The sequence below is a fragment of the Melospiza georgiana genome, chromosome 8, assembly GCF_028018845.1.
Source record: "Melospiza georgiana isolate bMelGeo1 chromosome 8, bMelGeo1.pri, whole genome shotgun sequence".
NCBI classification, from domain to species: domain Eukaryota; kingdom Metazoa; phylum Chordata; class Aves; order Passeriformes; family Passerellidae; genus Melospiza; species Melospiza georgiana.
This window is the reverse complement of record NC_080437.1, coordinates 18,662,793-18,686,786: the sequence shown is the minus strand read 5'-3', so window position 1 is coordinate 18,686,786 and position 23,994 is coordinate 18,662,793. Positions and strand designations below refer to the sequence as shown.

Genomic DNA, 23,994 nt, shown 5'->3' with positions numbered 1-23,994 from the left:
CACACAGCTTCTGATCTAAAGCAAACTGAAGCCAAGACCTTTGGTTCAATCAAAACCCTGGCCTTGTTGTCTGCAAACTTCCCCAATGCAAATCCTTCCCAGAGGCTGCAGCTCTTCACAAACTGATCCACTGTGGGTCCCCTCCATGGGGTGGTCTTTCAGAACAGATTGTTCCAACCTCAATCCCTCATAGGGTCATGAGTCCTGCCAGCAAACCTGTTCCAGTATGGACTCCTCTCTCCATGGGGCCACAGGCCCTACCAAGACCCTGCTCCAGCATGGGCTTTCCACAGGGCCACAGCATCATTTGGCACCCACCTGCTCCAGCATGGTGGATTGTAGCTGGGTGTCTGTTCCACCACAGACCTCCATGGGCTGTGGAGGTGAGAGCCTGCCCCACTAAGGTCTTCACCAGGGGCTGCAGGGGAATCTCTGCTCTGGCACCTGACACACCTCCAGCCCATCTTTCTGCACGGACCTCAGTGACTGCAGCCTTGTTTCTCTCCCATATTCTCACTCCTCTCTTGTGCTTCAGTTCCACATGGCATTTTTTCTCCCTCTAGTTAACAATGTCACCCCAGAGGCACTCCCACTGCCAGGCTCACCCTGGGACAGCAGTGGGTCCATCTGGAAGGGGGCTGGCACCAGTGCCAGCAGGCACAGAAGGAGCTCCTGGCAGCTTCTTACAGGAGCCACCCCAGCTACCAAAGCCTTACCATGCAAACCCAACCAAACCACCAGAGCTGTCAGCTCCACAGACAAACTTGCCTGCTGCCAACTCAGTGAATAGGCTCACTTTCTGTTTCAGGAAATAAAATTACTATAAGAATAGTGATTAATTAATAAAATCAAGAAAATGAAATTTAAGGTTTTGCAAAAGTACCAAAAATTGAATGTTAACCAAAACAGGCAACTTTACAGATAAGAGGTTTACAGTATTTGATTGTCAAGCTACATGATTATGACTGAAGACAGAGAAGTACAAGTGACCTTAAACAAACATTACTTGAATTCACTTTTTTCCCCACAGGCACAGGACATGTGTAATGCAGAACATCAAGCAGTGTTGGAGTCTTAATTAGAAATAAAAAAAAATCATGTATTCAACCTTTGAAAAACCACGCACATTTAAAATGTCAAAGTTGGTCACAGAAGTAATTCTTTACCAGTTACTCTACACATAAAAGCTGTAATGTTTTTGGTATATTGGTTGTAAGTTTTCCAGGGACTATCAAGGTGGAAACTGTTGAAAGCTAAAACCCATACAACTCTACATTTTTTTTTTCTGTGATTCATACTCTAATATTCACAAATTGTGAAGAACTTTACCTGTTGCTAGGTAAATAGGGTGGTTGTTTGCCGGACTCCATGCCTGCACAGCTGTTCGCTCAATTTCTTTTAGCTTCATTTTCCAAACTCTGAAAGAAATTTCACACAGAGTTTAGATCAGAGAGACACAGTTGATGTGAAAATATTCACATCAGAAACATGATGAGAACACCCTGCTCTCAAAAGAGTGAAGTTAATTGCTACTTCCTGAGGCAGTGAATACTGGAATAAACCAGGATATTTGAGAATTCATTAAACCTGCCCCAACCCCCCTCAAAATCCCACTGTCTGACCCCAGATTTTCTTTCATATGTAAGTCTCTTTTTGATATGTCCCAATTACAGGAGAGTTTCAGAAAAAAAAAAAAAAAAGGGGGTCTAAATTAACATACTCAAGTCTTCGCTGCAGGCTGGTTTAAATCAGCTGCAGAAATTAATTTAAACAAATGTATTTTGATCTAGCACTAGTTGCTCTCTCCAAACAAGCTAATGTCAGTATATACATAAGCAAAAAGGGAGCAGAAGGAATCTCAGGGCAGGCTAAATTCCAAGCAGAAAAGTGACGTGGCAACAGAAAACAAAGTGCAATGCTATTGTGTGCCAATTCAGTTAATGTACTTTGTTCTTGCTCCTCCGAAAAGCAAAAGGAAAAAATATCATTTGACTTTCTCTTTGAGCTAGCAAATGGCAGAAGGTGAGAAGAAGTAATCCACAAGTAACTACTGGGTTTCAATCTCAGTACTGACAGCAACTCTTTTATTTACTCAGGATAGATTGAGCGACACCTGTAAAACGGGAACCAAATCTCCCCATGTCTCTGGAGATAGATTAGTTGGGCAACAATGTAGCAGGTTAATTGAAAATCAAACATCAACAGCAGGCAGGTAGGAGGCTGCAAAACTGAATATAAAGACAACTGAATACAATACAAATAATTATTGTTCTGAGTAGGATCCCATTCTTACTAAGGAGAAGGCACCCTGCACTCCATTCCTTACCACAAACAGGCCTTCTAAGCATCACAAATGATGTGTGCACATTCACAGGCTAGTGGGGTCACTCTCATGAGCACTGCCTAAACTTTTCAAGCTCGGCTGCACTGCAGTCTTTTAACTTCAGCTAAACAGAAGTGTATGCTTAGATGATATCATGCTGAATAAAGTAAAACTGTCAGCAGGCAGCACAGCAAAACCCTCTGCATCTTGTCAGTTTGCTGTGATTAACCTCTCCTGGTTACTTGACACTGTTTGTATAAACCACAACCTGCATCACATGGCCCTCTGTTCAGATGCAGGGCTTATGAGAAACTGTGGTCTCCCGGGGCCCACACAAGGGGGAAGTTTGGTCAGCATTACTTCCCAGCTAATAATTCTACACCTCTTTTTAGGGTTTCTTCTGGCTCAGGAGTCAGAAGTTAAGGACATCCTCTCCCTCTGTCTCTCCCATGCACTATTAGGATATGCTGATTGACTAGAATCTATTTAATGCTTTTTAGCATTAGTCTGCAGCAGTATCTCCCAAAGCTCACATTGCCAACTGCTATTTGCACATTAAGCTTATACCAACTTAGTTGAGGCCCAAGAGAATCTGAACAGAACTCTTGTACAATTTTAAAAAGTGCAACTATTTCTTCATGCTGCCTATGAATAGAGGTGGAAAGGTCATCTTCTCATTACCATAACAAATCTCTAAAGCTTACTTTCCAATCTTCCAGTACACACTTTGTGGGGTACTTGTACCACACTCTCTCTGTGGTGCATCTCTCAAGATGTTCCAGTACCTACTCATGCCTCCCACAATACTGCAGAAACCCTGCCCAGGTCTTCTCCCTTCACTGGCACAGGCCAGTGAAAATACCCGCAGTACTTAGAATCTGAATCTGAATCTTCTAGAAACAGTCAATTGCACAGTGCTCTAGCTGACACCACCACTATGGGGGGACAGGACAGCTGGTGTGCTCCTTACAAGTCCCTTTCTTGCCTCTTCCTCCTCCAGTTACAATCTATCAGTTGTAGCAGCTGACTGTACACTCAGGCCTCACTGCTTCTTGGCTTTTGAGAAGGCAACTTCCCTGTGACCATTACCAGACAATGTTGCAGAGACCTCCTCCCTATAGGAAATTAACTGGTAAGGAATCAGTGAAGAATATAACTATCACAAACTTAGTTGGGTAATTACCTCTGTGCTGGACCAACTGCACGGCTGAAATAATTTACATTTAATGTGCAAATAAAGATAAGCTGCAAAAATTGTCCAGAACAGTATTGATCAATTGTTTGGCTTTTCTTGTCAATAGAGCGTTTTACATAATAAAGTCAATTACTGCATCATTAGTGTTCTCTTTTCACAAACTTAAGTCAGGACAGAATGTGAAGATAAAGTGTCTTGGTCATGGTAACCCACCCAAACGGAGGAAAGCAAACAACACTCCCTTTAGAGTGGCTCAATGTCAACAGAACAACTGCAGAAGTGCTGGATCAGAGGTACTGAAGAGGTTCACTGTGTCCCTGGCCCTAAAGGCAAACCAGCAGAGGTTCCAATAGACTTGAGAAGGCCCCCAGAGGATGCATAAGAAGCTAAAAGATCACAGTATCACACTGTCTCTTAGGAACGTCTGAGCAGTTCAGCTCCACTGCAGCTGAGGATCTGCAGAGATACAGCAGCATCCCCTCCTTAAGTCAGTGAGCTCTGAGTTTCAAAGGGGAAAGAAAAACCTGATTAAGTGATCCTTCTATACACTATGCATATCTGTACCCAGGAGAGGACTCATGATTCTTAAAGAAGGAAAAAACTCTTCTTTAGCCAACTCTTCTGGCTGCCCGAGAAAAATTTGCAAGTATTGAACTCTTCCACAGTAGAACTTTTAGGGAGAGGTTGCCACCTGCTGTCATCTCTCAAAATAACATCTAAGACTTCCAAGAAAGCTCATGCTTTTCTCAGGACTTCTAATTAATTAATCATGACAATTCCTCACCCTTCCTCTACAGACATCCATCCGAATACAGATCTAATATATTAATGAATCTCAGCCCCAAAGGGAGTGGACAGAAGCAGCAATTCCTCACAGCTTTCCTCAGACATGGCTTCTTGCACAGACCTTAAAGGGTAACAAAGCAAAACCTGACAGGTCAGAGCACACCTCACCACTGAGAAATAGAGAGCATGCAGCTAAACAGTGAAAATTCCCAAATTACTTTAGACCATGGAAACAGTGCTGTCAGAGGCAAAAATTTCTCACCTTTGCTAACCTGAAATACTTATGGCTTTACAGTACACTATAATAAGACCAAGGTTGTTATTGTATGTACTAATTGACCCTCAAAGCTATCATAATAATTATCCCTGATAGCACCCTAGTGAGGCGTTCTCTCTCCTGCACCACCCAAATACTGTCAATCAGAAATCCCCTCCCACTGACTTTCCCAGTCCTCCTCCTGCCACTGGACACCCAACCATTCCCCTCTGTTCCTACTGATATTGGACTTCCAGCACTGCACACAAAGGACCTGATAGGCTGATCTCCCCCCACTTAGCTAAAAAAGTGAAACTTGGGCAGAACAAGATTTGTCCCAGGTCACCCGGGTGACAAGTAGACACCCTAAGACCTGAAAAACATCCCCCAGCCATGACACAATGGTTAAGACACAAACTGTCCCTAGAGTTTCCACATCCCAGCATTGATTTAAAATCTCTGTACTGCCCCTTCCCTTAGCACTGTCCTGACATGACAGGCTCCTTCTGCAGCTCCCCAGCTCCCCACAGCCAGGCTGTTCTCGTACGTGCTCATTATAAACCCCGATTACAGAAGGCAGAGACACACTCAGCTAATCTCAGCTAATCACTGGTGTGTGCAAGGTAGGGTTGTTGCAGGGCAGGGCTCAGCACATTCCTCCATGACAGCTCCAATGGTATATAAAGAAACTTCTTGTGCTCTGCGCAGTTTCAGAAGCTGTTGCCCATTGCACGGCGCGGCACACACGTCCCAGGTGTGCTGGTCTGCACAACAGCATTACCCCGTGGGATGGTAAAAAGAGCAGGGCTCTAGGAGGAAAGCATTGACCTCGGACACCGGGTGTCACACACAGGCTTCGGGCTACGCCAGAGGCCTCTCCGCGGCCCAGGTCACACAGCTGAGATCCCCGGCCGCTCCCCGCCCGCCGCCAGCCGACCGGCGGAGGAGAAACGGGAGAGAGGAGCTGAGGCTCCCGGGGCAAGGACGGGGCCCCGGGACCGGAGTCTCGACAGAGACGGGAGGGCAGCACAGCAGCCCTGGGCTGGGGGGACAGGGGCGCGGCGGGGCAGGGCCAGCCCCAGCTCGGTGTCCGAGGGGCGCGGCCTGGCCGGGCCGGGCCGGGTCGGGGGGCGGGCGGCCCTTACCGGCTGGCTGCCCTTACCGGCTGGCTGCCGTGCCTCCCGCGCCGCTCGCTCCCGCAGCCCGGCGCTCCGACGGTGGCCGCGGGGAGCCCAGAGCGCCGCCCGCCCCGCCGCGCCTGCGCGGGGCCGGCCCCGGAACACGGCCTGGCCCGGCGCCCCGCAGCAGCAGCGGCCGGGCCCGACACCCCCGGGCTCCTTCCCCCTCGGTAGGGTACCTGAATCGGCTCCGTCCGTCGGTACCGGATGGTGCAGCCGGAGGCCAAGGACACACTGCTGGAGCCGGGCTCTGCTGCGGCTGCCATACCCCCTCAGCCTTAGCTATATATGTAACGCATCTTGAGGGTGTGCAGAAAGGAAAGTAATGTGTTTTTCTAAAAGTATTTTAATTGCCAGGAAACTATGCAGAAGGACCCAGGCCTTCTTCCCGTACATCTGTCCTGCTTTAAGAAAAAAATTACCTCCATTACAAACTCCATTTTTTAGGATTTCTGAGCCGTATCTGCCCAACCCATTATGCCGTCCCCATGGATGAAAACCATAATGAAGCTACTGTTTAGAACAAACTGGGACTGGAAGTCCCCAAAGCGGGCAGCAGCTAACAGTGCTGGAACGCTGCACAATGAGCTGGATGGGCCTAGCCCTGCCTCAATGCAAGCGCTACACTATCACACACACCAAAGCTCCTATTACTGCTCTGATCACCTTTATTTCACTTGAGACTTACAGATCTCATAACATTTTATACAGTGCTGCATGGAAGTGCTGTGGAATGATAATTCTTGACTCAAGTATCCCTAAGGAGTGTTTTGCCCTGCAAAACAGAATTCAGTTTTAAGGTCCCATAGCTCATAAAAAACACTTGAAATCCCTTCTGAGATAAAACATAACTGATTATAATTTAAAAGCAAGCATTTCTGTAATGAGAAGGTGACAGCTGACAAAAGCTGTGAGGAATGTTGATTGTTCAGCACCTCCAAAGGAGTTGTAAATATTCAGATGCAAATAAAACTATGTCCTAGCATTCAATCCTATAATTTCCTTTAACATATATCCTTATAAAAAAACCCCACACAAAAACCAAGCTAACAGTCTCTTTAGAATTTGGAGTTTAAAATCTGTACAGATGGAAAAACCATGCATCACTGTCCTTATATACCTGCTTATCTTAAAGCACAAAACTAACAAGTTGTGACAGGGTGCTGAGAGCAGAGCACAGTTTATAGGAAGCACACCTAGAGTGGCCCAAGCCTTCAGCCTTCTGTGATCACCCACTCCTGCAACTAAACAGTGGGGTTAAGGCATAGCACGGCACAGTTGAGAGAAGATTCACTGTAAATTAGTACTAAAGGTACTGTCTCCTCCAGCAACAAGAGGCAAAAAAACCTTACATTAGAGTGTAGCTGAAGAAATTTAGGAGCTTAATATAACTGTATGTATAACTTTCCCAAGCAAACTGTTGCTGAAGCTATAGGAGGTCCAAGACCAGCGGTTTGCAGTAAAACAGGCAGATGTCATGGGTCAGATGTAACTCCAAGCCAGGTGGATGAACTCAAGCCATAAAGGAACATTTATGGGCACCTGTGCACTTGTATCAAAGCAGATCTGGCCTGAGCTGAACTTGCTCATTAGCCTTTCCATACTGCTGCTGTCCACACAGCTCTGCTGTCAGCTTCAAGCTACACACTGCAAGGCTCTGTGCCTCACAAGTGCTTCCTACTGGTTATGCAAACTTCACTTGAGAGGGCATCTAGACCTGGAAGAGATCAAAGTCAACTCCCAGTAAGGGCAGACACAGTACACAACTCCCAAGGACTGGCACTCGCCAATCTGTTTCTGCCTGTCATTTTACAGTATACAGTGACACTCCAACTCCCAGCAGCACCTGCATTAAATGCCTAGGTTACAGACAGTACTGCCTACATAAACAGGCACAGGTGAGGAATGTTTGTGCACAGGACACATAAATGACCAGCAGTCCTAGGTCTGCACTCATAATTTTGCCCTATAGATGCTACAGCATTTAGAAAAATGGCAAAGGTCACTCCATTTGATTAGCTATAATTCAGCCTTCTCAAAGCAACAGAAGACAACTAGCACAGTAGGTGTCATTGATATATTTCACTGCAGTTAGCAGCTGAGCATTGAAGAACAAGTGTTAACATATGCCAGTGAACACTAGACAAGATTTCTTCCCCAGCAGAACTGATGGAAATGTAGCACTTGAACAACTTTCAAATTTCATAGTGTATCACTGCTGGTGGCTCTTTATTAGGGTCTCCTCCTCTCTCCAGATACAGGTCATTGAAGGGATATTGCTTCGGTCCCTGCAAAGAGAGACAAACAGTGGCAAAATCACCAAGCAGATTAAGAGGTAAGAGCAAAATGTCTCATCCCATCCCACCCCTACCCAAATGAAGGCTTGTAATCTATGACCTAAATTTCTATTTCTTAAGTGCTTCAGCTAGAATATTAGAGTATGAGGAAAGTAAATTCAGAAATATAGGGTTCCTTGCATAAATTATTTTTTTAACAGAAACATCAAGGCGGTCTTGCTTTTAATCTTAATCAACATTTTATCTCACAGCATGAGGATAACATATCGCAAAAGCTGCTTGTGTATTCAGACACATTTTTCAAGAGTACATTTACCAAATGATACAGCTCATGAGATATAATTAAAAACACAGGGCAAGAGAAGAGTTAAAGCATCTCACTTGAGTAGATGCACACAGGGAAGGAGAATACCTAGACCAAAGATGGGATACTGCAAGAATCATAGCTCAAATTAGTTCCCTGTGAACAGGAACTGCACACTATGAAGCAGCATCTGTGAGCTGAGCCAGGCCAGCCAAGAGAACTCAGGCTAGATGAGGCCACAGGACATCCCTTGGCCCATCCACTGCCAGCAGCAGTTTTGCATTCACACCCATCACTCATCTTCAGCAAAACCACTCTTATGGGCATTGGCAATAACCAGAAATACAGCTTCTTTTTCTCCCTTTATCCTCAGGTTTCACTCACCACAGGCCTGTAGGATGGGTAGATTTCTCCAAGACCAAACATGATCAGCATTGTGCCCAAAAAGAGAAGGAAGTGTTTGCTCATGGTGTGCCAGGGAACGACAGTGGGGGATGTATCAGCCCGGTTCCGAATGTACATGTCAAAATCCCAGTGCATCTAAAGAACAAAGGAAAACAATTGCACATTTACCAACAGTGGTCAGGCTGCTTCTCTCAAGGGAAGCAGCACATTACAGCATTCACAAAACTGCAAGAAGCTGCACTAAAAGGACATTATTCAAATGGTGGCTTCTTTGCTAAACAATTCTGAACCAGACTCTCATACTGAGTCCTATCAGGCAAATAAAATTACTCCTGCAGGGAAAGTTACGTTTGTTAAGTCTCCCTTCTCATATGTAGTATGTTAACTCTCTTAAGTACTTTTACAGTATTTTACAGATGGCCAAAGCCTAACTTTGCCTTGAACTGACTGTCTCTGCTAGCACAGGCAACACACACCAGCACTGGTGATGAAATCACACGAAGGATTCACCAGAAAGCTCTAACAAGAGGTGCAGGTTAGAATTTAGTAACAGGAGCATTGGTGAGCAACTTGAGAAGTGGAACTGATGCTCCTACCGGCTCTCCCCAGTTGTGTCTCATGTCTGGCTGGTCCCACTGGTACCAGGGGTCCCTCTCATATTGAGACTTATTAGGGAGCATGGGATAGTCACCATACCTATGAGAAACAAACAAAAGACCAAACATAAAGAAATCTGTACTAATTTAGATATAATTTGTAAGAGATAGTATAAGAAAGGCCTAAGGAAATAGAATTAAATACTACTTTGTTTTTATAGATTTTTGAAATTCATTAAAACAATTAGCACAACAATAATTACCTTGACACCAGTCACCACAACAAATGGCATTCCCCAAACTGGCCTTATTGGGCTCCAGTACATGAAAGAAAATGCAAGCTTAACCAAAATACGGAAACCTAGTTATTTTGGCACATGTCAAAGCATTCCTCAACATTTAAACATCTCCTGAAACCTTTATTCTAGACATGGCTTTCAGTTCCTCCCACTTAGCCTTGCAGTACAACAGCATATGAAGTCTCCCAAGTTTCTCTCATGAAGTCTTTCGTGTTTTATTCACATAGCCTCTAACTCATTCCATTCGTTCCTTTTTTAAAACACTGAAGTGTTTTCAAAGCTCTAAGCTCACAGTAGAGCAAAGGCAGGCATTCACCAGGAGGTACGAGCACATCCCCACAAATCCCGGAGCTACTGGCCCCGGCTGCGGAACAACGGCACCACCAGCTCACCCCATGCCATCGTCGGGGTAGGGCTGATAGTCCTCCACCCGCATGTTGTACTTCTTCGCAGCGGCCGCCCGCTCCTCCGGAGTCCGCGGATACGGCCCAGGCATCATGTCCTTGGACATCTCCGAGGCTGCGGGACAGGAACGCGGCACAGTGGGCGCGGGCCCCGCCGGCAGCCGCAGCCGGCCCGGGGAGGTCAAGCCGCCCTCCCGCCCCGACCCCGCAACCACCGGCCCGTCGCCCCAGACACCGCGACCCCGCCGCCGGCCCCTCGCTCCAGCCTTCGCCTTCCCGCTCACCCGCCCGCGCCCCCGAAGGCGCCGCCAAGGCGGCCCGGGCCGCCCTGAGCCCGGCGGCCGCCCGGGGCCAGAGGACACCGCGGAGAGCGCCCGCCGCCATCACCCCCAGCGCGCAGGCGCGGCCGCGGGAGGCAGGGGGCGGGGGCGGGGCTCGGGGCGGGGCCAGCCCTCAGGGGCTCGGGGCCGGTGCCGGTACCGGCCCCCTCCGGGGCAGGAATTGACCTGCCGCGGGTGCAGTACTGACACGGGGGCAATGGACGAAAAAGGCAGCGTTACGATATTTCGCTTTGTCTGTCACCGTCTGAAGCGGGGCAACGGGAATGTATGGCAGGAATGGCCCTCCAGACACGGGGAGCCTCCTGCGGATCGATGCTTCATCGGATCGATGCTTCATCGGATCGATGCCGTGCCCGGCGGCGTTATGCAAATCGCCTTCTTTGTATCAGTATCAATATTATTAAATTCAATACCCAAATGTAATCGTCTTATCTCCATGGAGCCAGAAGAAGGTGGACAGCAGAAATGGCATGTTAATTTAGCAATGTGATTCTTCAAATATAAGCAATGTATTATTGTAAATAAAATCAATATGAGCATTAAAGGATTTTGCAGTTTACTTCATTATGTAAACTCTGTGGTAGTTGAACTCATTTTCCTTCAGTTATTCACATCAGCCATAATGGGTAATGTCTCTATAACGATTTACATTATAAAGTTTGCAGCTCAAAAACTATCACAGACAGTTTGTCATTAAAGCCATTCCTTCTAATAACAACATTAATTTTAAACCTAATAATTGAATGAAGATAGTGATGAACCATAAAACTATGTCTGAGATACAGCATGCCTGAGATGGGGGCTTTGTTGCAGATAAAGGACAGGATCTTTTCACTTATCCCAAAGAAAGGCCTACTGATATCATTTTAGGGATGGTATCTTAATTCAGCCAACTCCCTTACAAATGAGTATGCAGTGAAGTTATTCAGTTATCTAATAAAGTTATTAACTCAGAGTCCGACGTTCCAGGGCAGATGCTGCTGCTGTTTTCCATGGAGCAGCGTTTGGAGCCTGTCCCACCTCTGCAGCCCAGCGAGCTGTGGGGACAGCAGTGTGGGGATAGCACTGGCAGTGCTATCCATTGACTTGGGCTCAGGCTTGGATTGTGGTCAGCCGTTTCTAACATCAGCTCTTCACCACTGGGTATTTATTTTCTGAATTATGTTTGAGTTTTCCACAACTGTGTTTCAAGTTTCTTAAGCACCCATATATATTTGCAAATACACTGTAAAAAATGTTGTTAAGCTGTACAGCAGAAAAGGATTTAAAACGTAAGAGAACATTCATTTTCCCAGAAACTAAGTATATTAATAAATTTTGGCAGGACAAAGGGAAATTGTATTATTCTCATGAAGGCAAAGTTCTGTGCAGGCAGAACAAATCCCAGCTAGTGTAAGATGAAAACCACTGTATGCCAGACACCAAAATCTTCTCCAGAGCTGATGCCTAATGTGGCGTGCATTCTTGGGAAATAGCGATCATCATTCTTGCTGTTTGCAGATTAAAAGCCAAATGTAGACTTTGTCTCACTTAATAAACATACAAGAAGATAATTGAACGGCTCCAGCTTCAGTCACACAGTTCATGAAATCCTGCTAAAATGATGCAGCCGCCACCACAGGCTGGATGTTAGTTGCACCAGGCAGTGCTACATGGTTTTTTGTAGCCAGTGTTAATTAAGGATCTCGTTTTCAGGCGCAGAGCTCCGCAGCGCATTTCCCGCATTTCCCGGGCAGAGTCAGCGGGCGCAGCTGTTTCCGTGGGCAATGGAAATGCCCGAAGGTAGCGCTGGCGCCCGCATCGCCGCCTTTCAGAGGAAGGAGCGGCCGGGGCCCGGCCAGGAGGCTGCAGAGCCGATCCTGCTGTTTCCTGCAGCGGGTCCGGCCCCGCTGCGCTCCCAGCGCCCGGCGGGGCCCGGGAGCCTCGGAAGGGACCGAGGCCCGGGGCAGCGGATCCCCTGCAGCCTCCGCCCGCCCGGGGGCGCTGCCGCCGCCGCCCCGCTCTCCTCCCTCTCCATGTCCTCTGCCCTCCGCCTCTGCCCTCCGCTTCCGGCGTTGCCATGGGTGCGCAGCTTCCGCTTCCGCCTTCCTTGGGACGGGCTCTCCGGTGGAGGCGGCGATGGCGGCGGCCTCGTCCTCCTCCTCCTCCTCTTCCTCTTCTTCTTCCTCCTCCTCCTCCTCTTCCTCCTGCTCCTCCTCGGCGGCCGCCGCGGGTTGCCGGGAGGGCCCGGCAGTGGCGGCAGGGCCCGGCTGGAGCGACTCCCAGTTCCGCCGCTACTCGTTCGAGACGCGGCCCATCCCGCGGCTCAGCCACAGCGACCCCCGCGCCGAGGAGCTCATCGAGAACGAGGTGAGGGGTCCCGGGCGCAGGCACCGCCTCATCCCGGCCCTGTCCGCCCCGGGCACCGCGCGGGCTCTGCTGTAGCCGCTGTCCCGTTCCTCTCTGCTCTGTGGACATTTTTCTTCGGTGCTACAGTTGTGTTGTGAAATTGGCAGGAAACGTTTGTTTTAAGCCCTTTGTTGTCGGGATGGAAGTTGTGGGAACGTTGTAGAAACCCCTGGGCACGTATTGATTGTTTTCTAAGTGCCAGCGACCACAGATGTAAAGGGTCCTTTGCAGTGGTGGCTCTCGTACTGGCTCTGTACCAGCTCAGTCTCCTTTTGGTAGGTTCGGTAGTTGGGTGTTTTAAGGAAAGTCTGCAAGAAGTTGTGTATGCACAGCTTGGGAACACAGTGCTGCCTTGGTTAGGTTGCTTACTACTGTATGAGATAGGTGATGTACTTTGTCTTCCTTTTGTAGAGCTTCTTTTTTTGCTGTAGAAGAGATGGTCGGTTTTTTTGATGGTGGTTATTTGCAGTCCTCTGAGAAAAGAGATGAGTTCTGTTTCTGGATTCAGAGGGATCTTTTTGCTGGCACTTTCCCCTTCACAGCTGGGGCTGGAAGTGACCAGCCAGAATCTACTGTGTCTCCTGGCTACGTGGCAGGACCAAGCAGGCCCAGAAGTGTTGCCAGCTAGTGTTTGTCTAACCTTGCTGATAGAGACTGGCTAAGCAGATAGTGCAATCTGTCGTCCCATTGCTACCAGGAGCTTACTGTAGCCCCAGGCCACCACTTTCTTAGAATTTCCTATCATGTCTTGCTTGGTTTTCTCCCCAGAACAAATATATGATTACTTCAAATGCCTTTTCCAATTCCCCATTTTGAAGGGGAGTTTTTGTGGGTGCAATAATGAATGTGTTTGTTCTTAAGTTCAAGAGGTCTTTGAATCAATAAACTTCCTGTTTCTCTCCAGGAGCCAGTGGTGCTAACAGATACAAATCTGGTTTATCCTGCTCTGAAATGGGACCTGGACTACCTCCAGGAAAATGTTGGCAATGGGGACTTCTCAGTGTATAGTGCCAGCACACACAAGTTTTTGTACTATGATGAGAAAAAAATGGCCAATTTTAAGAACTTCAAACCCAAGTCAAGTAGGGAAGAAATGAAGTTTGCCGAGTTTGTGGACAGACTCAAAGAAATACAACAAAAAGGGAGTGCTGAGAGGTAAGTGATAAGTGGAGTGTGGAGGTTTCTCTATTTCTTCAGACCTAAGTAGGAGCTAAGTTTCTCTTCAGTGGGTGTTGATGATTAAAGTGTCATGAACTTTTTGAAATTTTTATTTGTTTCTTGTTAATAATCCTGCTTTTCCTGCAGGGCTTCTAGTTGACAGCAGCCTTGTTACCTTATTAGAAAAGTCAAACCAAACAAACTGTTCACACTGGCTGTGGGAATTTATTTATTTTTTCCTCCTCTGTGTGAGGAAGGGTTTGTATAGAGAAAGAATTAAGCTTCACTTTTTTTTTTGGCAGGTGGTGGTATTGGTAGAGAAGCATGTTGTCTGATGTAAAGGTATAGGCTGTGGCATTCAGAATCCCAAGGCAGCTGGAGCTAACCCTCTTTGGGAATATAGGCCAGGTTGTGCACGTGCTGTGGATTGTGGGTGATGGCCTGTGCCACAAACAGAGCTGTGGGTCACTGAGAGGAGCTTCAGCTGGACATGGAATATAACTGTCAGCAGCTTAACCCTCAGTGTTTTCAGTCACAGCTCTCTAAAAGGAATTACAGATGTTTAATTGTGTCTTAATTGGAAGCAATCCTGCCCACTTGTCATCTGTGCCTTTCTCTTCTTTCTCAGCTTTAGGTATGCTTTTTCCAAGAGAGAAGTCAGTCCTTGCTCTTGGAAATGGGTTTTCTTCCTGCATTGCAGACAGCAGTCTGCAATACTGTGATTGTTGGTACAGATGTTAGATTCCTCTGATCCTCTATGTCTAAATGTAAACATGGCTTTAAGTAACTTGATACTGACATGTGCAGGCTCTCCTGAGCCCTCTTTTTCCCTCATGTAGTTCTGCTAGAAGAGATAACTGATATTGCAGGTGAGTTAGAGGGGTGGCATTCATCTAGGGATTTTTTTGATAATGGCCAGTCTGTTTAGAGTTTCCTCCTCCTGCTCTGTGAGAGGATTGTTCTTCCTTAAAATTATGTTTTTCCCTTGTAATTGTTCAAGCTGAACTAAGATCTGTTCTCTTGTGTACTGGGAAACCTTACAGCAAAGTTTGCAGACTTTTTGAAACTGTTTTCTTCCATGGGTGTTGAAGCTGTGTAGTGATAGAACAGAATCTCTAGGAAGTACTTCTCTGTTTTGAAATCTTTCTGAAGAGACAGAGTATGTCTGTGCTCATGACAAAGTTTGATATTTGATTCCTGCTTTCTCTCTTTGACAATTCAGGCTATATCTACAGCAAACATTGAATGACACAGTTGGAAGGAAGATTGTAGTGGATTTCCTTGGCTTCAACTGGAACTGGATTAACAAGCAGCAAGGGAAACGTGGCTGGGGTCAACTGACTTCTAACTTGCTTCTTATTGGCATGGAAGGTAAATAGCTTCCTCAGACTGAAGGAAAAAGGGAGAAGATTGCATCAGCAGTTCTGTATTTCAGTTCCAGAAGGTGTTTCAAATGGATTTTCCCCTATATCTGTGTCTTTCTTCAGAGGAGGTAGAGTAAAGCTTTGTGCTGGGAGGAGACTGTTGTCACACCTTAACTTGAGAAACAAGGAAAGGAATAGTCTGTATTTTGCCAGGGATGTACTCTGAATGCCTGAATGTCATGTGCTGATGGAAAGGCTCTGTGTGATGCTGGTGGCACTGTGTTTCTAGTAACTGCTAATCATATCCTGGGATCTGTTTACTGTTTGCATGCTTCAGGCACTGTAGATTTAAAAAGCTCAAAGCCTGCAGATTCAAACTGCAGAAAGGTTTGCAACTTGAACAGTGTTAGACTTCTGGGCTTTTCTGAGTATGTCCAATGTCTGCCCAGAAGGAAATCTGACTATTTCGTGAAACCTTTTTTCTTATTTGAGCTAGTACACTGTGAGGAGGAATTCTCTTTTGATTAAGACCTGATTTTTTTTCTTGAAAGCCTATAGGACAGTGGGAAACTTGAAGATGGGTAAATTCTAAAAGTATTTGGATAGAATAGAATTTCAAATTCATGTGGAGCCTGACTAAGAGGCAAGTGCCTTAGAAGACAGAGGAACCACTCGGCTGTTGTCAAGGAGAACATCCTTTTAGAAAGTAATCTCAATAACTGGGGAAGAAATGTACACTGTTCTGTGAAGTGGGAGAGCCTATAATCAATGTGGCCAGCATATCCAATTATAATTGTTCAATTACACAACCTGAATGGTTTTTTCCCCTTTACACCAAGTCATACTTAACCTACAGTAGTTTGTCTTTGCCACTTGTTTTACTAGCTGAGAACATAACATAAAATCAGTGGACCAACACTTCCTTACAGGCCATATAGTCACTAAAATTCTATTAACAGGTTAGCACAAGAACCAAGGAATTGTCTTGAACCAGCATGTGCTAGAAAAAGGAATGTCTTTAGAGCAGCATATATGCTGCTCTAGCTGCTCTATTTAATGAAGTTATGAGGTTAACTGTTATCTTAGTTCTTGCAGGCCAAGAGAGTAATATCTGAATTGGCAAACAGCCTGAAAAACAGTTTTTTGTGAGGAGTACAGTGTGAGGAGTAGAAAACAGCCCACTGTATTTAAAGATTTGATTAAATTTAAGATGCAGTGACAACAGTCAAGCACTGTTAATCAGACTTGAGTGGGTGCTATTGGAAGCTCCATTGACAGAGATTGTTTACTTGTTTTCTTGAAAAACTTCTGGGACTTTTTTTCAAATCTGACCACTGAACTCCTTTTCTCTAGACTAATAATCTTTGACAGTCTGTTCCACAACTTGTCATTTAAACGAAGTGTTTTATGAAAAAGCTCCCTATCAACATTTAGCATCTGCTGTTCATTGGAACAAGCTGGAAATTCTAATCCTGTAGAGCATAAGTTGCTGAGTATGGATTTAGAATGGAAATTAAGTGGAGTAGCAGTTCCTCAATAAAGGCTGATGATAGGGTGTTTGTAACATTCCTATTGTCATTTTCCTTGTTTAGTTTCTGAATATGTGGGAGTATATTTTCTGTCTTCAGCAAGGAATATAACTTGCATCTCTTTCATACCTGAGAGTGTCTTGACTTTCTTTTCTCTCTGTGTAGGGAATGTGACACCAGCTCATTATGACGAGCAACAGAACTTCTTTGCTCAGATTAAGGGTTACAAGAGGTGTATCCTGTTTCCTCCTGATCAGTTTGAATGCCTCTACCCTTATCCTGTGCACCACCCATGTGACAGACAGAGCCAGGTGAGAGTAGCAAATCTGTTCTCTGCTCCACACCAAAATGGGCATTTGTAAAGATGCTAGGTGGGAGGAAGCTGCACTGGAGTTAAAGCTGCAAAATACTTGCTGAGCTTTTGCAAAACCTCTGCTCAGTTTTCAACAGCATTGGGGAATGCATTGGTGGTTTTCTGTTTGTGTCTGGTTCCAACTCACAAGTGCTAGAGCCATAAAAACCTTCTTACTGATACACAATGGGTCTGCAGTTGCTACCTCCTCTGTTCTGCTTCACTGATCACTGGTCAAACACAGATTTGTTGACAGACAAATTTCAGGATTCCTAACTACATGGTACTTGGAGGGTACTGCAGGACCTCACAATAAAGCTAAGATACAAATGGAAACATAAAAGCCATGTAAGGAGGACCAGGATGATTTGACACTGAGAGCCAATAATGAGGATTGTCATTGCAGGAAATTCTTCTGAGTTTCTTCATGTTTTCTCCTATCAGGTCGACTTTGACAATCCTGACTATGAGAAGTTTCCAAACTTCCGGAATGTGGTTGGCTATGAGACGGTGGTGGGTCCTGGGGATGTGCTGTACATACCTATGTACTGGTAAGAGGGATAGCTGGACTGTGATAAAAAAAAGAGGTTTAAAATGTATTCTGCTTAGTGTTGGGTTGGCTCCTAAGAGTATTTTGTTTTTACTTCTCCAGCAACTGTGATATTTTCTGTGATATCTTGGGCCAGTATGCTTCTAACTCCTCTACCTGTTGGATGGGAATAGTAATTTCCCCTGACACCACTTTAATTGTACATGTACTCACTAACATGTGAGAAAAGGATCTATATTTAAGTAAGGAGAGCTTTCCAGAAGTTTTGAGGTCTTGGTGCAGGAGGTATAGGGCCAGGCTTGTCTAGTGCTGTCTGAACTCATCATCCAAGGTATTTCACTATAAGCTACAGCAATAGTTTCTTTTCTTTTTTTTTATGTGATTTCCATGCAGGTGGCACCACATTGAGTCTCTCCTGAATGGGGGGATTACCATCACTGTGAACTTCTGGTACAAGGTGAGTACAAGCACAGCTTGGATAGCTCCATCTCAGATGATTTTTTCAGGTAGAGATGTATCGACACACATTGTCCATATGAGAACTTCGTGGCACCAAGTCCTTTGCTTCTGGAAGCTACTTTTTCCTCTTCAGAGTTGTGTGTGTGAAGAACTGAGTGACTGGGGTACAGTGGAATAAGCTGCCAATACAGGAAGCATGCAAATGCGCTCTTTTTGATATTTCAGGGTGCCCCAACCCCAAAGAGAATTGAGTATCCCTTAAAGGCTCATCAGAAAGTGGCAATAATGAGGAACATTGAGAAGATGCTAGGAGAAGCCTTAGGAAATCCACAAGAGGTATGGAAAGAACCATGTGGTCACTGCTGTTGAAATCATTAAGGCATAATGCAGAACTTGAGATGACAGCTGCTTGGCTCTGTAGGTGCCAGAGTGAGGGTGGGAAAGCAGGATTGCTCTTTGCTGATTCTTCCTGCAGTCTTCAGAAGGTCATTTGCTTACAAAAATGCAAGCTCTTAAAATTACAGTTATGGAAAGGACCCCTACAAACAATTTAGCAGTTGTTCTTGTATGTGGGAAAAAAGTGTACTTTGACTTCCAGGAAAGTGTTGTTCCCAAAAACTCCTTAGTCTTCTGTGCAGCAATGATACCCATTATATACAAAAAAAAAAAAAAAAAAATTGAAACTGTTTCACCTGTTGAACCCAAGTCTCTTAAATAACAGAAATCTCCTCTATTAAGTCATGTGCTTCATCTTTAACATGTCTCTTGCTTATCTCTGAATTCTTTGTAGTCTTAACTATCTGGTATATATAAAAAAAAAAATCTCCTGAGGTACTAAGTCTAAAAAGACTGAGGTACTAGGAGTATGCCTTTGAAGATCTGATCATCTGAAAGTGGAAATGCAGGTCAAGGATAGAAATGCTTTCATGGTCTGTAATCCTTACCACTGTGCAGAAACTTGTCTTTAGCCTCTCCTCTGAGATTATTTTAATGCCATAGTATTCTGAGCTTCCCTTGATGGTTAGGAAGTCCTGAGATGTGGGAGTGGTCTTGACTGAAAAAAAAACCCTGTAGCCCCCCCCTCTTAGTGACCCCAGGGACCGGAGAGGATTCAATGAATAAGAATGTTTCTTCTCTCCCTGAAAAGAGCAACCCATGATGACTATTGATTCCCTTCAATAGCATCTACTTAGAAATCACAAAGGTTAGGTGGGAAGTGAAAATGTTTCGGGCATGTTTCCACTCTGATGGAATGTTTTGGTGTCACCTGAAGTCAGGTGTTGACAGAGAACTCTGCAGTTTTGGTAGGGTATTTTGAGAATGTGTTCATGTGTGCCCCAGTGTTTTTCCAGAAAATACATTGAAAGTGATTAGGTGTATCTTGGGCTCTGTGATGGAGAGGGAGCAGGCTCTGTGCTGCCATTTGTGTGTAACTGTCCTGGCTAATGACCTGTTTTTGCTTTGAACAGGTGGGTCCCTTGCTGAATATGATGATTAAGGGCCGCTATGACTAATGCCTGGTGCCCCTGGCTGATGTTGGAGCTGCTTTGTTCACAAGCAATGGAAGATACTGAGCGCTAGTATTGCACGCAGCACTTAACAGACTGATGGGTTTCCTGGCCTGTCCTGGCCCCACTACAATAAAGGGGCTACTGGAACTGCAAAACCATTAGTACCCTATTCATCCTCCACTCTCATCTAACTGAACCTCCCAAGAAAGAGTCTGCACTTACTGGAAGCTGGATTCATGCTCACTAACTTGTTTATTTTCATCCCTCTGCCCTGTTTGCCACAACAAGGAGCATGGCTTCTGGCACTTGGATGTGTTACTTCAGGATTTTCAGGCATATGAAGAAGAGCTTGGAGGATAACCAGGAGCAATATTGTTTCCTCAGCCTCATGGGGTTTGGACCTCTTGGCTGGGTTTGTGTGTTGGTGGCAGCAGTGGATATAAGGCGGGAAATGTTAGGTTTCACAGTCCTCTGTTGTTAGAGGACCTGTCCCTGCTCAACTCTGGCACCTTTTTGTATTCATGGAAACGAACATATGAGATGGCCTGTGTGCATTGAGCAACTGGACAAATGATTCAGTTCCTTTAACCTAAGACATCTATGCTTTGGATGTAGTGCAGGGTAGAGATCAGAATGAATTTATCTAGTGTGTGAGCACCAAATCCTATGCTGTCCAAATAACATCTGTCTTGTATGAGTCTAGATAAATCTCCTTCCTGACAGCTTTTTCTGGGGAGTGAAGGCTTCTCTCCTGCTCTTTTGAAGCTGCAGTATGGTTAAAAGGAGATGTAGCATTATGAAGGGAGATGCATAACTGCCAGGGCACTCTCCAAGTCATGAATGATTAAGCCACATTTTTAAATTAAATTTCCAAGGGATGCTGAGCTCAACTGTCACAACACAGTGTCAGATAGGTACAGAGCCTCACTTCTCCCCAGCAGGGTGCTGGCTCCTGAGACTAGCACAGGAAAGTGCCCTTTTTACTGAAACTGCAAGAACTCAAGTGTGTGTGGCTGCGCACAGGTGCGCGCGTTTGTGTGATTTTGTGTGGCTCCTGTCCATCAGTTAAATCCATGCCAGTGTGTGGTTCTCTTCCTTGTACAGTCATGTGAAAGAGTTCCGGGCTTTTTGTTTAAATGTGATTAAGTTTATCTTGATCCTTTTTGTGTTCTGGGACTTGACATGGCAGACTGGGAAGTGACAAGACCAGAGCACAGGAACCAGATAAGCCTCTGTTTGAGTCCTCAGTAATCACTCTGAAAAATAACTTTGCTTTCCTCCTCCTCCTCCTCTTCCATGCAGAAGCCTTAGGCTCATGTGGAAGCTGGCTTTTTATTCCCTGAGGTGTGCTGCACTGCTGTCCCTGGTTTGGGGGGTGGTGCAAAGATCTTGTACTTGTGATGCGGTTGTAATGGGTTCCAAAAGCTAGAGGTGGGAGAAGCTGTTTCATAGCCCATGTATCTCATCCCAGAAAGCGTAGAATTTGTTTTGTTGAGGCTTTCCAGTGTTTCCTCTGTTGTGCTGGGCTTGTTCTGATGTGGGTTCGGATAAAAGTGTAATGTGCTACTTGAGAAGTGCTCCATCTTTGGTCTCAGGTCCCATCTTTTGCTGGGATAGTGCATGCACCACTTGCATTGGGCTTGTCTTTCACAAAAGTGAAAGGCTTCTCAAGCAGGAGGAAACAGGAGGTCCTAAGGCAAGTTTTCTGGCTGCTTTATTGGTCAGAATAAATGAAGTTTAATTGGCAGCTACAGGGTCCTTGTTCAAGAAAAGTGTGTCACTGAGTAGTCTGACTGCCATGTTGCAGGCTCTCCAGAGCTGTGGTTACATCCAGACGAAGGTCACTCAGCTGGATGCTTATCAATGCTCAGCCTTTGGACAACTGGGGAAGAACCTTCTGACTGGCCAAAAGCAAGGCCTTCCCAGGAATCTTGGGCACATGCCCTTTGTTGAAAGATGGTCAAATTAAATCCCATTTCTGTGCTATTTATTCAGCACATGGTAGTCTTCAGTACTGCTTGTTAGACACCATCAACTCTTGAAGCTCAGGGTGGGAGTTCATATCCCGTGTGGAGAGAGAATGGTACTTACAGAACTTTTAGGATCCTTTTTTTTCTTTTATTTGCCAAAGGTCTAACTTTTAAAGTGTCTGAACAGGTTTTGCTGCACTTGACTTTGTGAAAGCTCATTTACAATGCACTGATGGACTGACTCCCTCCCCCTTCCCTTTTCACCTTGTGCTTTCAATGCCCCTTGCCATGGTATTGGGAAGCTGTGTGTTGTGTGCAGGGGGTGGGGTGTGACAAACACATGGTACCTTCTGAAGTGTAGTTCTTAAATACAACCAATGTTGAACAACAGAATGGTGTGGCTTTTATTTTGTGAGTGGCTGTGTAGAAGAGCTCTATAAGGACGTGTGTCTAAATCTACCTTTCATTCTGACAACTCCACTTGTGTTCTTCACTGGTTAAGGCTGTTGGTCTCCAGAACTGCCTTCAAAACAGCAATACCAATTGCATTATTATGTGTCTTCACATCTTTCACCATACTACTTCTAGAAGCCTGAAAGGAAAGCTGGGAATAAGATGGTGTGCTTGTACCCTGTCAACAAGAAGTGTTGGTGGGCAGGGAAAAATTCCCTTCCCTGCTGACCTGCATGGTGTCACCATACTCTGGATGATGGAGCAAACTACACAAGCAGACCTGATGAACTCAATTAATTGTCCCTGAGATTTTGGGGGGAAGCTTCCTGTGTGTACCTGTGCTGTGTGTTAGCAGCCTTGGGAGATGAAGCCCTCTCTACCTAGTAAACAAAAGTTATTTTAAGTAATATTAACTCCACAGCAATCTTGAAATGTAACCATTGGTGAAACGCTGACTAATTCTGAACAAATGGCTAAGATGTAGTAAAATAGGGAAGAGTTGAATAGTAGGTGAAGGATGTTGGCATTGTGGGAGAGAGATGCCTCAGCCTGGGCCACCGCAAATGGCACTCTCCTCACACCCTTGGGGGACAGGGTGAATGTGAAGGGAGTAGGAAAGCCAAGTGCAGAAAGTCTGGCTCTGGGTGCTCACCCTTCCCTGCTGTGCCTGCTGGGATCATCATCTCTGAACACCCTTGCTTGTGTTCCACTGAACTTTGTGATCTGCTGTGTCTGATCCTTTCAGCTCTGCATTGCCTCTTGGATAACGTACAGGTGGCATCTGAGCTTTAGCTCAGAAACGTTTTGGTTGTACAAAGAGCACAGGAAACTGAGAGATGAGAACCATGTCATTTGAAAACTAGGTCAGAGGCCAAGATTTTTCACTTGTACTTACAGTCTTTTTCTTATTTTATTTTATTAACTTAAGTTCCTTAATACCTTTCTTCTCCCTTTTTTTTCCTCCTCTTTTCCCTGCTCCTTGAAAAGAGGGATTCTTCTAGGAGAAGTCTTAATCCTTGTAAATCATAGCTGCAGAATCTTTCCTGTGTAAGGAGAAGCACATGGATTTTTTAGCTGATCCACTTGTTCACCGCCTTATTGATCAGGGTCATGCTCAGCTTAGGGATATTTGGAGTGATAAATCAGGCCTAAGGTGAAGCCACGAGGTGAGGATCAGGCCTGGGCTGAGGAGGTATCAGACACAGCTGCAGTGCAGTCTGACTCAGCTGGGGGCAAGGGGTCACCCTTGGCATCAAAGCAGCTCTTGAGAGAGAGAGGGGCAGGCCTGGGCAGAGACTTCTTTTGTTTGCAACGGCTCTTATCAATGGCCAAGCTGACCTTGAACACAGCCAACCGTCCTTTAAAGCTGTAGAATGGGGGTAGTGCTCTCAGGGTCTCAACAATCTCCTGGCAGGCCTTTGTTAATGCATGGTCTCAGCCCTGGAAGCAGAGCAGCAATTGCAGCAGAAGTATTGCCTTTGCTCATATGTTTCTACACTTAGAGAAATGCATTTCTGCCTCGTGTGTGTGAGAAGCTTCCTTGCACTCTTGCTTCTGGTCTTCATCTTCTGTTCCTGTTTCGGAACAGAAAGCAATCTCCCATCAATGTCCTCGGAAGCTCTGAAGCCACCATCTTCCCTGGGCACTTCTCTGCATTGCTGCTGCCTAGACAGAAAGGGAAAGATGCTGTACTGTGACAAACACATGCAAAGTAAGTTCTAATTACTGCCTCGAAAAGTCAAATATTTGTTGCAAGCAGAGGACTAATTGTGGGGGGAGGGAGCGGAAGTCGAGGCTCTTGGAGTGTAAGTGGAACAGATGCCCGGACGCCTTGGGGAAACGCAGCTTTCCTCTACAAATCAGAGCTTTAAATTAC

General features: G+C 45.6%; 3 protein-coding genes across 5 annotated transcripts in view; 1 reads left to right on the top strand and 2 right to left on the bottom strand.

The window, feature by feature from the left end:
• SEC31B (SEC31 homolog B, COPII coat complex component) overlaps positions 1-5,797 on the bottom strand; it is a 34,977-nt gene extending 29,180 nt beyond the window's left edge. For all 3 annotated transcript variants that reach the window (XM_058028624.1, XM_058028625.1, XM_058028626.1), the window contains exons 1-2: positions 5,723-5,797; positions 1,330-1,418 (exon numbers count right to left, since the gene is read on the bottom strand). In XM_058028624.1, the coding sequence (XP_057884607.1) occupies positions 1,330-1,408 (79 nt within the window). In that variant the 5' untranslated portion in view covers positions 1,409-1,418; positions 5,723-5,797. The remainder of the gene's footprint in view (positions 1-1,329; positions 1,419-5,722) is intronic.
• A 2,003-nt stretch (positions 5,798-7,800) lies between these two features.
• NDUFB8 (NADH:ubiquinone oxidoreductase subunit B8) lies at positions 7,801-10,412 on the bottom strand. The gene is made up of 5 exons (XM_058028627.1): positions 10,328-10,412; positions 10,032-10,158; positions 9,341-9,440; positions 8,724-8,879; positions 7,801-8,026 (listed from the first exon to the last, which is right to left on the bottom strand). Exons 2-5 carry the CDS (start codon positions 10,148-10,150, stop codon positions 7,934-7,936), a joined length of 468 nt encoding a protein of 155 aa, XP_057884610.1. The 5' UTR covers positions 10,151-10,158; positions 10,328-10,412; the 3' UTR covers positions 7,801-7,933.
• A 316-nt stretch (positions 10,413-10,728) lies between these two features.
• HIF1AN (hypoxia inducible factor 1 subunit alpha inhibitor) lies at positions 10,729-22,055 on the top strand. Its single transcript, XM_058029681.1, has 9 exons — positions 10,729-10,772; positions 12,121-12,733; positions 13,677-13,927; positions 15,153-15,301; positions 16,989-17,134; positions 17,620-17,726; positions 18,119-18,182; positions 18,410-18,520; positions 19,654-22,055. Exons 1-9 carry the CDS (start codon positions 10,729-10,731, stop codon positions 19,696-19,698), a joined length of 1,530 nt encoding a protein of 509 aa, XP_057885664.1. The 3' UTR covers positions 19,699-22,055.
• The last annotated feature ends 1,939 nt before the right edge of the window (positions 22,056-23,994 follow it).

Coding starts and splice junctions, on each gene's coding strand:
- HIF1AN (XM_058029681.1), top strand. CDS start 10,729: ATGCCGTGCCCGGCGGCGTTATGCAAATCGCCTTCTTTGTATCA. Junction 12,734..13,676: donor AGGAGCTCATCGAGAACGAG/GTGAGGGGTCCC, acceptor GTTTCTCTCCAG/GAGCCAGTGGTGCTAACAGA. Junction 18,183..18,409: donor CTGTGAACTTCTGGTACAAG/GTGAGTACAAGC, acceptor TTGATATTTCAG/GGTGCCCCAACCCCAAAGAG.
- NDUFB8 (XM_058028627.1), bottom strand. CDS start 10,150: ATGTCCAAGGACATGATGCCTGGGCCGTATCCGCGGACTCCGGAGGAG. Junction 9,441..10,031: donor TACCCCGACGATGGCATGGG/GTGAGCTGGTGG, acceptor TGTTTCTCATAG/GTATGGTGACTATCCCATGC. Junction 8,880..9,340: donor GACACAACTGGGGAGAGCCG/GTAGGAGCATCA, acceptor TTTGTTCTTTAG/ATGCACTGGGATTTTGACAT.